Source organism: Schistocerca piceifrons, chromosome 8 (assembly GCF_021461385.2).
Source record: "Schistocerca piceifrons isolate TAMUIC-IGC-003096 chromosome 8, iqSchPice1.1, whole genome shotgun sequence".
Taxonomy (NCBI): Eukaryota; Metazoa; Arthropoda; class Insecta; order Orthoptera; family Acrididae; genus Schistocerca; species Schistocerca piceifrons.
Window position 1 is genome coordinate 122,585,173 of NC_060145.1, and position 12,972 is coordinate 122,598,144.

The 12,972-nt window shown below is 45.3% G+C and overlaps 1 protein-coding gene across 1 annotated transcript in view; it reads left to right on the top strand.

Annotated features, from left to right (window-relative positions):
• The window catches only part of LOC124711377 (serine proteinase stubble-like), a 368,137-nt gene that overhangs the window by 185,484 nt on the left and 169,681 nt on the right, over window positions 1–12,972 (top strand). Inside the window, exon 3 of the mRNA XM_047241429.1 lies at window positions 7,281–7,476. Within this exon, the coding sequence (XP_047097385.1) occupies window positions 7,281–7,476 (196 nt within the window). The remainder of the gene's footprint in view (window positions 1–7,280; window positions 7,477–12,972) is intronic.

Genomic DNA, 12,972 nt, shown 5'->3' on the forward strand with positions numbered 1-12,972 from the left:
GCTTTGTTGTTTTAATCTCTTCATCCAGTTTTTTGCATTTCTGTGGTTTTCTTGGCCCCTTTTGTCCATTTACATGTTTGTTGCCCTTCATCGTTCTTGTGATTTTTCCTTTCATTCCGTTTTGAGTTGTCAGTCTCTATTTTATTCTCACACTTGTGGCATTGTTTTATTCGGAGCAAAGGACTGATGACCCTCTGTTTGGTCCCTTTCCCCGTCTCTTAATCCAGCCAACCAATGTGGTGATTGGAATAAGATTGACTACCTAACATTCAGAACTATGGAAGTTAGTGCAGAAATATCAGTAAATAGACAGAAAAGAATTTCACTAACTTACAGAAAACATTTCGGGGGTTCAGCTGAGGACAATTCTTAACTGTTATTAACCTGTCTGATAAAGATATGTCAAAAGTTGAAATTTCTGTACTAGCCAAAGGAGGCAATTTTGCTGTGACGCCCCAAAACGTACCCACAGAAGATATTGTAGCAAACATTGACGCAGGTATCCGTCAGATTCCACAGCAGTGCGCTGGTGTAATTAGGATGGAAACAGCTAGGATTTTACGTACATACAAGCCACCTAACAGTAATTTGTCGCAGGCACAAAGGAAGGCGCTGAGGGATATAAATCCATATATAAACAAAAAAATGGCTCTGAGCACTATGGGACTCAACTGCTGTGGTCATCAGTCCCCTAGAACTTAGAACTACTTAAACCTAACTAACCTAAGGACATCACACACACCCATGCCCGAGGCAGGATTCGAACCTACGACCGCAGCAGCAGCGCGGCTCCGGACTGGAGCGCCTAGAACCGCACGGCCACCGCGGCCGGCCCATATGTAAACATTATTGTGCTTAATGCAGATAAGGGTGACGCCACCGTCATATTGAACAGTGAGGACTATCATGGAAAGTCAATGACATTTTGGTTCCCACCAATTACAAAAAACTTCAAAAGGATCCGACTGCGTAGATTTTAAAAATGCCCAAGCGACTAGTGAAAGCGTCTTCATTCTCCTCCGACGATAAGAAACTGCATTTTAAAACAGAAACGTACCCATGTAGACTTTATGGATTACACAAAGCCGGCCGGGGTGGCCGAGCGGTTCTAGGCACTACAGTCTGGAACCGCGCGACCGCTACGGTCGCAGGTTCGAATCCTGCCTCGGGCATGGATGTGTGTGATGTACTTAGATTAGGTTTAAGTAGTTCTAAGTTCTAGGGGACTGATGATCTCAGAAGTTAAGTCCCATAGGGCCCAGAGCCATTTTTGATTACACAAAGTGCATAAACCTGCGGTTCCGTTATAGGCGGACCCACCCATGAGATAGCCAGACACCTTGCTTCATTTGCTGCAACCTTATCTTGGTAGGACGGACAGTCATATAGAAAATTCAGCTCATTTCCTTGACAAGTTAAAGGAAATGAGCGTGGGTGCCTGGATGATATCCTCTTCAGTTTTGATATTGTGTCGTTATTTACCACGATTTCGGTAAACGAAGCTATCTTATACACAGCGAATATATTTTCCTACCGACATTGTGGCATTATTCCGACGCTGCCTCACCACAACTTACATCCAATACAATAGTGACTTTTATGAATAGATGGACGGGGTTGCTATGCACTGTCCTCTTAGTTCTGCTGTGGCTAACTTGTTTATGCACACTTTTGAACAACAGGCGTTGCAGACTGACAGTAAGAGACCAGCCAGATGGTATCGCTATGTCGATGACACGTTCGTAGTATGGACACACGGAGCAGAGGAGCTGGATGCCTTCCTGACACATCTCAACAGCATTAATCCGAAAATCCAATTTACTATGGAGACGGTGAGTGATGGACAACTGAATTTCCTGAAAGTGTCTGTGATTAAACGACGGGACGGAACGTTGGGCCACAAGGTGTATAGAAAGACCGCACATACTGATCGTTACCTACATAAAGATTCAAACCATCACCCTAGACAAAAAGGCGTATAATAAAAACTTTGGTAAAGAGGGCGCACAAAATTTGTGAACCTGTTTATTTAGAAGATGAGATTCAACATCTACGGTCAGCTTTCGTGAAGAATGGCTATTGTAGCGAAGATATAGATCGAGCACTTGGCTCTAGGCAGAGTATCAGGAGCAACGACCAACAACAGTCGCCCAACTACAATGCTTTTCTTGCGTTTATTAGCAAGGTCACAGATAGCATAGGGAAAGTGTTAAGCAAGTATGGGGTGGAAACTATTTTCAGACCAACCAGGAAAATAAAAAAATGCTTAAGATCTGCAAAATATGCACGACACACTTTGGCTACACAGGGGGTATATAAAATTCCTTGTAATTTTGGCCAGGTGTATATCGGTGCCACAAAGAGAAGCTTGAACACCTGTCTTGTTGAACATAAGAGGAATTGCCGCCTGGGTCACACGGATAAATCGGCCGCAGCATAACATGTTTACCAGGAAGGTAATCATGAAATAAAATTCAGCGAGACGAGCGTCATATCTAAATCCTCGCATTATTATGCGCACATGTATGGAGAGCCTACCAAGACTGATAAACGCCGTAATAAGTTTAACAGGAAAGACGAAGGTGTTAAACTGGATAAAATTTGGATGTCAGCGTTGCAACGGAAGCTTGAAGATCGATTACTTTCAATCGAGAATGTTGGCATTACCAGAGACAGTCTCATAGCCGACGCCACGCGATGGAAAGTGGCGCCCTCTACACTGCCTATATAATCAGAGCTTCCTCGACTTCTCTTTGTAGTTCGCCGCTTTACTGCGGGGGATGTCTCCCGCACTCTGAGACGAAACGTCAGGGGAGAGTTTTATACATCGACCACGGCCTATCAGCCCGGAAGTTTTAAGTGAATATACCAGCCGTGAAAGGCTACATTGTATGATTAAGATTTAAGTAAGTTTGATCGTGGTGTTATAGTCGGCGCTCTAGCAATGGTACACAGCATCTCCGAGTAGCAATGAAGTAGGAATTTTCCCGTACGACCATTTCACGAGTCTACCGTGAATATCGAGGATCCGGTAAAACATCAAATCTCCGACATCGCTGCGGCTGGAAAAAGATCATGCAAGAACGCGACCAATGACGGCTGCAGAGAATCTTTCATCGTGACAGAAGTGCAACGGTTTCGCAAGTTGCTGCAGATTTCAGTGCTGGGCCATAAACATGTGTCAGCGTGCGAACCATTCAACGGAACACACTAGATATGGGCTTTCGGAGCGGAATACCCAATCGTGTACTCTTGATGTCTGCACGACACAAAGTTTTACGCCTCGCCTAGGCCCGTCAACACATACGTTGAATTGTTGATGACTGGAAACATGTTGCCCGGTCGGACGAGTCTCGTTTCAAATTGTATCAAGCGGTTGGGCGTGAACGGGTATGGAGACAACCTCACGATTCCGTGGACCCTGCAAGTCAGCAGGGGACTGTTCAAGCTGGTGGAGGCTCTGCAATGGTGTGGAGCGTGTGCAGTGGGAGTGATATGGCACCCCTGATACGAGTGGATATGACTGTGACAGGTGACACGTACGTAAGCATCCAGCCCGATCACTTGCATCCATTCGTGTGTGTTGTGCATTCCGACGGACTTGAGCAATTCCAGCAGGACAATACGACACCCCATCCGTCCAGAATTGCTATAGAGTGGCTCCAGGAAAACTCTTCTGAGCTGAAACAGTTCGGCTAGCCACAAAACTCCTCAGACATGAACATTATTGAGTGTATCTGGAGTCCCTTGCAACGTGCTGTTCAGAAGAGATCTCCAGCCCCCTTCGTAATCTTAAGGATTCACGGGCAGCTCTGCAGAATTCATGGTGTCCGTTCCTTCCTGAACTACTTCAGACATTAGAGTCTTTGCCACGTCGTGTTGGGACAGTTCTGTGTGCTCGCCGGGATCCTCCACGATATTAGGCAGGTGTACCAGTTTCTTTGGCTCTTCAGTGTAGATTTCATTGTTCTCCCAGGCACATGTGGTACTGGAATGCTATTTCGTAAGCGATTATGGATGTGTTTGAATAATCCACATCTGTAAAGTGTTGTTGATTCTTCAGTCCAGAGACTGGTTTGATGCAGCTCTCCATGCTACTCTATCCTGTGCAAGCTTCTTCATCTCCCAGTACCTACTGCAACCTACATCCTTCTGAATCTGCTTAGTGTATTCATCTCTTGGTCTCCCTCTACGATTTTTACCCTCCACGCAGCCCCCCCCCCCCCCCCAATACTAAATTTGTGATTCCTTGATGCCTCAGAATATGTCCTATCAACCGATCCCTTCGTCTAGTCACGTTGTGCCACAAACTCCTCTTCTCCCCAATTCTGTTCAATAACTCCTCATTAGTTATGTGATCTACCCATCTAATCTTCAGCATTCTTCTGTAGCACCACATTTCGAAAGCTTCAATTCCCCTCTTGTCTAAACTATTTATCGTCCATGTTTCACTTCCATACATGGCTACACTCCATACAAATACTTTCAGAAAAGACTTCCTGACACTTAAATCTATACTCGATGTTAACAAATTCCTCTTCTTCAGAAACGCTTTCCTCGCTAGTGCCGGTCTACATTTTATATCCTCTCTACTTCGACCATCATGAGTTATTTTGCTCCCCAAATAGCAAAATTCCTTTACTACTTTAAGCGTCTCATTTCCTAGTCTAATACCCTCAGCATCACCCGATTTAATTCGACTACATTCCATTATCCGTAAAGTGTAAGGAACACATTTCACTTAATTAAGTACCTTAGAGTTGTGTGTCTGCTAGATGTCATTATCATCGATGGTGGAGAGAGTAAAAATTTGTGTAGTTTGGAAAGTAACCCTGTGAGGAGAGGTCGTAAGGTATGACAAGTAAGGTTCTGGGTTCGATTTACAGTCTGGCGCTCTTTTTTCATCTTCCGGGAAGTTCGGAAATATTGCTTTCCACTACAGTGGCGTTTTTCTCTTTCTCCACTGGATCCTTACGAAGTTTGTTTTACTCGAGTGGAGTGAGTGAAGAGAGCCTATGCTGTAGAGCTGAGCTGCTATTGCCAGACCGGCCGCTGTGACCGAGTGGTTCTAGGCGCTACAGTCTGGAACCCGCTACGGTCTCAGGTTCGAATCCTGCCTCGGGTATGGATGTGTGTGATGTCCTTAGGTTAGTTAGGTTTAAGTAGTTCTAACCTCTGGGGGACTGATGACCTCAGATGTTAAGTGCCATAGTGCTCAGAGCCATTTGAGACGTCGAACAGATGTGCAGAACTATAGACCTATATCTCTAACGTCGATCAGTTGTAGAATTTTAGAACACGTATTATGTTGGAGTATAATGACTTTTCTGGAGACTAGAAATCTACTGTGTAGGAATCAGCACGGGTTTCGAAAAAGACGATCGTGTGAAACCCAGCTCGCGCTATTCGTCCACGAGACTCACAGGGGCATAAATACGGGTTCCCAGTTAGGTGCCATGTTTCTTGACTTCCGCAAGGCGTTCGATACAGTTCCCCACATTCGTTTAGTGAACAAAGTAAGAGCATATGGACTATCAGACCAATTGTGTGATTGGATTGAAGAGTTCGTAGGTAACAGAACGCAGCATGTCATTCGCAATGGAGAGAAGTCTTCCGAAGTTAGAGTGATTTCAGGTATGACGCAGGGGAGTGTCGTAGGACCGTTGCTAATCACAATATACATAAATGACCTTATGGATCACATTGGAAGTTCACTGAGGCTTTTTGCGGATGATGCTGTGCTATATCGAGAAGTTGTAATAATGGAAAATTGTACTGAAATGCAGGAGGATCTGCAGCGAATTGACGCATGGTGCAGGGAATGGCAATTGAATCTCAATGTAGACAAGTGTAATGTGCTGCGAATACATAGTCTAAGTAGGCTGTTTAGGTTCTTATATTGGTAACGCCACCGCCACCTAGCGCTCTGTATGAAATAACAGGCTGTGCTATGTGCATTCTGTGGCTGGGTGGCATTCTTCGAATTTGCTATTGTAGTGTTGGGCAGTTGGCTGTTAACAGCGCGTAGCGTTGCGCAGTTGGAGGTGAGCCGCCAGCGGTGGTGGATGTGGAGGGTGAGATGGCGGAGTTTTGAGAGCGGATGATCTGGACAGAGACAGTAAATTTATAGCTTTATAATTTTGAACTCTATTAAGGTAAATACATTGTTTGTTCTCTATCAAAATCTTTCATTTGCTAACTATGCCTATCAGTAGTTAGTGCCTTCTGTAGTTTGAATCTTTTATTTAGCTGGCAGTATTGGCGCAAGCTGTATTGCAGTAGTTTGAGTAACGAAGACTTTTATGAGGCAAGTGATTTGTGAAAGGTATAGGTTATTGTTAGTCATGGCCATTCTTTTGTAGGGATTGTTAGAAGTCAGATTGCGTTGCGATAAAAATATTGTATGTCGGTTTAGTGTTGATCAGAATAGGGAGAGAGCGAAATGTCTGAGTACGTTCAGTTTTGCTCAGCTGTTTGAAAATCAAATAATGTAATTGGTTTATCAGCACAATAATTCATTAATTTTTCTGAGGGGACGTTTCATAATAGAAAGAAAGATCTTTTATCATTTAGCTAAAATATAGCAGGTCAGCAACTGGAAGCAATTGTTCCATAAATTATTTGGGAGTAGGCATTAGGAGTGCTTAAAAATGGAATGATCACATAAAATTAATCGTCAGTAAAGCAGATACCAGACTGAGATCCATTGGAAGAATCCTAAGGAAATGTAGTCCTAAAACAAAGGAAGTAGGTTACAGTACACTTGTTCGCCCACTTCTTGAATACTGCTCAACAGTGAGGGATCCGTACCAGATAGGGTTGATAGAAGAGATAGAGAAGATCCAACGGAGATCAGCGCGCTTCATTACAGGATCATTTAGTAATCGCGAAAGCGTTACGGAGATGGTAGATAAACTCCAGTGGAAGACTTTGCAGGAGAGACGCCCAGTAGCTCGGTACGGGCTTTTGTTGAAGTTTCGAGAACATACCTTCACCGAGGAGTCAAGCAGTATAATGCTCCCTCCTACGTATATCTCGCGAAGATACCGTGAGGATAAAATCAGAGAGATTAGAGCCCACACAGAGGCATACCGACAATCCTTCTTTCCACGAACAATACGAGACTGGAATAGAAGGGAGAACCGATAGAGGTACTCAGGGTGCCCGCCGCCACACACCGTCAGGTGGATTCCGGAGTACGGACGTAGATGTAGATTTGAGCTGTTGCCGGCGCTGCCTTCTCCCGCCCAGCGCTCTGACGGCCGCCGCGGTGTCCGCAGAACTGGGAGGGCGAGGTGTCTACGCGGGACAACGTGCGCTACACCATCCTCAACCTGCAGACGCGGCTGCGCCCGGGGCCGCCCCGCGCCGTCCGCATCTTCGTGCGGTACGGAGAGCGAGACCCCGTGCCCAGGCTGCGCTCCATCGCGCTCAACGGCCGCCGCATCTGCCCCGAGGACAGCGCCGCCGACTCCGGTGAGTGCCCCGCGCCAACTTCCTCTCCACACAGAAACGCATTCTCTTATTACACTACTGGCCATTAAAAATGCTACACCGAGAAGAAATGCTGATGATAGACGGGTATTCACTGGACAAATATATTATACTAGAACTGACATGTGATTACGTTTTCACGCAATTTGGGTGCATACATCCTGAGAAATCAGTACCCAGAGCAACCACCTCTGGCCGTAATAACGGCCTTGATACTCCTGGGCATTGAGTCAGAGCTTGGATGGCGTGTACAGGTACAGCTGTCCATGCAGCTTCAACACGATACCACAGTTCATCAAGAGTAGTGACTGGCGTATTGTGACGAGCCAGTTGCTCGGCCACCATTGACTAGACGTTTACAGTTGGTGAGAGATGTGGAGAGTGCTGGCCAGAACTGCAGTCGAACATTTTCTGTATCCAGAAAGGCACGTACAGGACCTGCAACATGCGGTCGTGCATTATCCTGCTGAAATGTAGGGTTTCGCAGGGATCGAGTGAAGGGAAGAGTCACGGGTCGTAACACATCTGAAATGTAACGTCCACTGTTCAAAGTGCCGTCAATGCGAACAAGAGGTGATCGAGACGTGTAACCAATGGCACCCCCATACGATCACGCTGGATGATACGCCAGTATGGCGATGACGAATACACGCTTCCAATGTGCGTTCATCGTGATGTCACAAACACGGATGTGACCATCATGATCCTGTAAACAGAACCTCGATTCATCCGAAAAATTGACGTTTTGCCATTCTTGCACCCAGGTTCGTCGTTGAGTACACCATCGCAGCCGCTCCTGTCTGTGATGCAGCATTTAGGGTAACCGCAGCCACGGTCTCCGAGCTGATAGTCTATGCTGCTGCAAACGTCTTGGAACTCTTCGTGCAGATGGTTGTTATCTTGCAAACGTCCACATCTGTTGACTCAGGGACCGAGATGTGGCTGCACGATCCGTTACAGCCATGCGGATAAGATGCCTGTCATCTCGACTGCTAGTGATACGAGGTCGTTGGGATCCAACACGGCGTTCCGTATTACACTCCTGAACCCTCCGATTCCATATTCTGCTAATAGTCATTGCATCTCGACCAACGCGAGCAGTAATGTCGCGATCCGATAAACTGCAATCGCGATATGCTACAATCCGACCTTTATCAAAGTCGGAAACGTGATGGTACGCATTTCTCCTCCTTACACGAGGCATCACAACAACGTTTCACCAGGCAACGCCGGTCAACTGCTGTTTGGGCATGAGAAATCAGTTAGAAATTTTCCTCATGTCAGCACGTTGTAGGTGTCGCCACCGGCGCCAACCTTGTGTGAATGCTCTGAAAAGCTAATCATTTGCGTATCACAGCATCTTCTTCCTGTCGGTTAAATTTCGAGTCTGTAGCACGTCATCTTCGTGGTGTAGCAATTTTAATGGCCAGTAGTGCAGCTTTACCAGTAAACCCACGATACTTTAAAGAATCGAGCTTCCTTGGATACTGAGACGCCCGTACACGCTGGGGAGAACAGGTAGGACTGTGGGAAGGGCCAAGTGAGGTTGGGGTTAGTTTCACCTAAAAATTGTGATTTATTGTAACTTAATAACACATTTACAACCAAAGCGGCACATAGCCGAACTTTTACAACAATGAGTTTTAAACTCCAAATCTTTCACGGCTGAAGGCCACCAAACAAGAAGTCTTAAAAACGAACAAGGTAAATTTTCAAGTGACTGAAAACTCACAGTTACAATTACAAATAAAATAATTAAAATAATTTTCACAGCTGGGCTGAATGCCTCAAGGCAAGGGTGTGTAATGTCCCCACAGCAAATGCCCTCTACCACGCACCAATTAACCATTTTCAATCAAACCATCCACATTAATTCACTTTGGAAAAGTTATCTGATCTGATTTTCTCGTAATATATGCGGCGACAGCTCGTCGACGCCAAAGTATTTTCTAGTGCGTTTATTCTTTGAAATAACAGAGATGCATATATGCATTCTCCATGGTTGTTAGGGTGCTAACTAGGACAGCTTCTGGAGTATCTGTTGAGGGATTGACGTGTTTCTGAGAGATACATATTCTGCTTTTCTTCTCGCTAAAGCGAGCCAATTAGCATTTGTGCCGTTGGCGGTTTGTTTTGGAGAGAAAGAAATTGTAAAAGGAAAATAATTAAGGTGTGGAATCACCGGAGATCTGGACATGTAATGGAGATGAATTTAATACAAGATTTCCTCCAAAAATAAGGTTTGTGACTTTTTCGTTCTGGAGTGAATGAACGAATGAGTTTTTTCTGAATCATTTGTTGATCACGTTGGCCCAGTAATGAATGGGGAAGTTTCAGCTGTGTCGAAGAGAGCCTGCAATCACTGAGTCTGTGTTAAATCGTCCAAAAAAGCTTCGTACACATTTGAAATTCGCAATCTTTCGTAAAAGGAACAAACTGTCCAAACGATTGATTCTCCGGACTGACTGCAGTGTTTAACAGTAATAATAAATGTTAAGATCTCTTACAGCAAGCCAGCCACTGATTACCAAGACGAAGGACTCCACCAAAGATTCTATTTGGCTGATTCTTTTTATCACGTAATGAAATCTTATATTAAAAACTATACATAGATAAAGGAGAGAAAGAGAAAGAGAGAATGAAAATAGAGATAATACTAATAATCCTCCATTAGTCTAATTTTTCGCCTGTCTTATCACGGATCAGCGAAGAACTGGGAGGGCCTTACTTTACTGTATAGACTTATGTGTGAAGGTGAAGGGATCTTAAAGACAACAGATACACGTCTATACAGACAAGACATTACACAGAGATAGCGGCTAGCTACATTGATCATCTATTCTTAGATTAAAGAGACGGCAAATTATTATCCGAACATTTAAAAATGTTGAAGGCGGATAGACAAACGTAAACAAGATGCAACACAAATGGCTGAAGGCCTGCAATAAAATTTTCAAGATTTTAAAATAAATTACCATAACCTTTCAAAGGCAGAAGGCCACACTTTTTAAGCTTGAAAGGTAATTTTAAGCATAAGGATCCAACGCTGAAGGCCCACAATTAATTTTCCAAAATTTAAAAAATATACAACCACAAGCCTTAAGTTTAAAGCAGCTGAAACCGGACTAAAGAAAAGACAACACAACGGCAATAACCTTTCAGAAAATATCCACGTGTCGGAATTCAAACTTACTTACATAAAACCAGTAAACCAAGATTTTTTTTATAATTGGCTGTGATAGAGTATAAACAGACAATTAAACACCGGTGAGAAAGACAGTAAAGACAACAGCTCTCAGAGGCCTCTAGGGGGTCGGTCTGCCCTCGTTCACTTAGGTGAGAGAGGTGGTGAGCCCAACTACACTTGATCCGTTGGTGCCCAACCAAGGGACAGCTGCGGACCGACCGACAAACGACTTGCTTACCACCAATCGGTACATTGGAATTCAAACACAAAATGTTACGGGCTTGATTATTCACAATCAGATATGTATATGTATTAAGCTGACAAAACTACACACTGTGTTGGACAGAAACAACAGATGAGGAAAGGACACCGCCTGACATTACGTTAATGGCCAGGGCAGGTAAACGGAATACTAACGGCCACAAGGCAGAAAATTCCGCTGGTGCACTTGAATCGTAGTCAACCAATACAGTTAATTCCACCGCACGGCGGCGAAATTCCAGCAATACAAACACTCTGTGTTGCTCACAGGAAAACCTCCCCAAGAGCGAACCACTGAAACGAACCACAACGTGAATGGACGTGGCTTGGGTACCTGAAACCACTACTGAACTTTGACGTCCTGGGTCGGTGAACCACGAAGCTCGTGGCGATGGGACAGCTCCACACGCTCCGACACTGCGCAGGGATCGCCGGCGGACCCAGCCGACAGCACCGCGCGGAGTTGGCTTCCCTGGTCCGCAGCGACGGAGCGACTACCCTCAGAATGCCGACAACATCTAAAATAGTAGTCAGTGGAAATAACGCCAAGTACACACACAACCTGACAAACGCTTGCACGAAGACATGAACGATACCCAACAATAACTAAGCACGCACGAAGACAAATTGGGAGTCGATGCACACACACACACAGCCGACTCCGGTAGGATGAACGACCAACAATCCACCAAGACCGTGGCCCGGCTCAAGTGATGCGTGGGGGTAATGGTTGGGCCAGCCATGTCGACGCAGACGTCACTGCTCCAACCCGACTGCACTAGTGCCGAATTGCAACTTCCCGACTGGCAGGTCCGGACTGCTCTCCAGGCGCGTTCCAACCGACTGGCAGCCCCGAACTCGCGACCCGAACTCGCTTACGACAGACAACGATCGGGAAGTAATAAAAATCGAGCAAAGGTACTATCAGAGGGAATATATCGATACGCGCTGCTAGCGCCGCTCACGGTCAGGCAAAGCAGCAACTCAGTGACAGTAGTAATTTAAATTAACGTAGTGAGGTGGAAGTACGTTAAAAACAAGGTGTAAAATACATGATGGCGGGAATATGAGCCACGCACGGCTCAGATAATGGCGTACAAAACTTAAAATCGAAAGCCATTTTCGCATGATGTGTCACTGCCAGCCAACGTAGCTCGATAAAACTAGGATCATACATAGAAAGAACTGTTTCAGTATTTTACGGGAGGTAACTGAAAGAAATGTGCAATGGAACGAAGGGAAATTACATTTTTATTCCAAGACAAAAATTACACTAAAGTCACAGCTATTTATCTTGGTGCTTTGGACATTACAGAAGATGGGCTTGGTTAATAATAATGTGTGGTCAGCACGGACGACAATACCCGCTCTGCAATGTGCTACCATGCTGGCCACAAGGTCAGTCAGGAATTCTTGTGGTAGGGCGTTCTATTCCTCTACCGGCTCTGTTTACGACTGTTGGATGCTCGCTGACGCATGAGAACGTGCTACAGCATGTCCTCGCAACGCATCCCTCACGTGCTCGATGGCATTTAAGTTGAGGAAACCAGCAGGCTAGTCCATTCAGCGAAGATCGCCTCTTTCCAAGCGTTCCTCTGCCTTCACAGTCCGATGCGGTCACGCATTGTCGTCCATAAAAGTACAGTCCTGTCCGGATGCGCCCCTGGAAAAACGGACATGGGAAAACAGTACAGTGTCACAATAACGTTAACTAGCGTGTGTATTATATTCAAAGATGTGGACGTCAGTACACCTATGAAACATTATGCCTCCCCACACCATAAGGGTGTCCAATAAGAAACTATGCAGATCATAACTTGCCGTATTAAAGTCATGGAAGTTATAAGAGATGCTGGAAGTTTCCGCATGTTCTTGAAGAATTGTGCAGATCATCGGGAGTGGTGTTCCGAATGTGACGTGTCAGTGCAGCTTGGAGTTCTTGTATGGTGTGCGGATTGCCTTCAACGTATCCCATAGAAAGTAATCCAGTGGAGCCAAGTCGGGTGAAGGCGGAGGCCAGACTCCTCGAG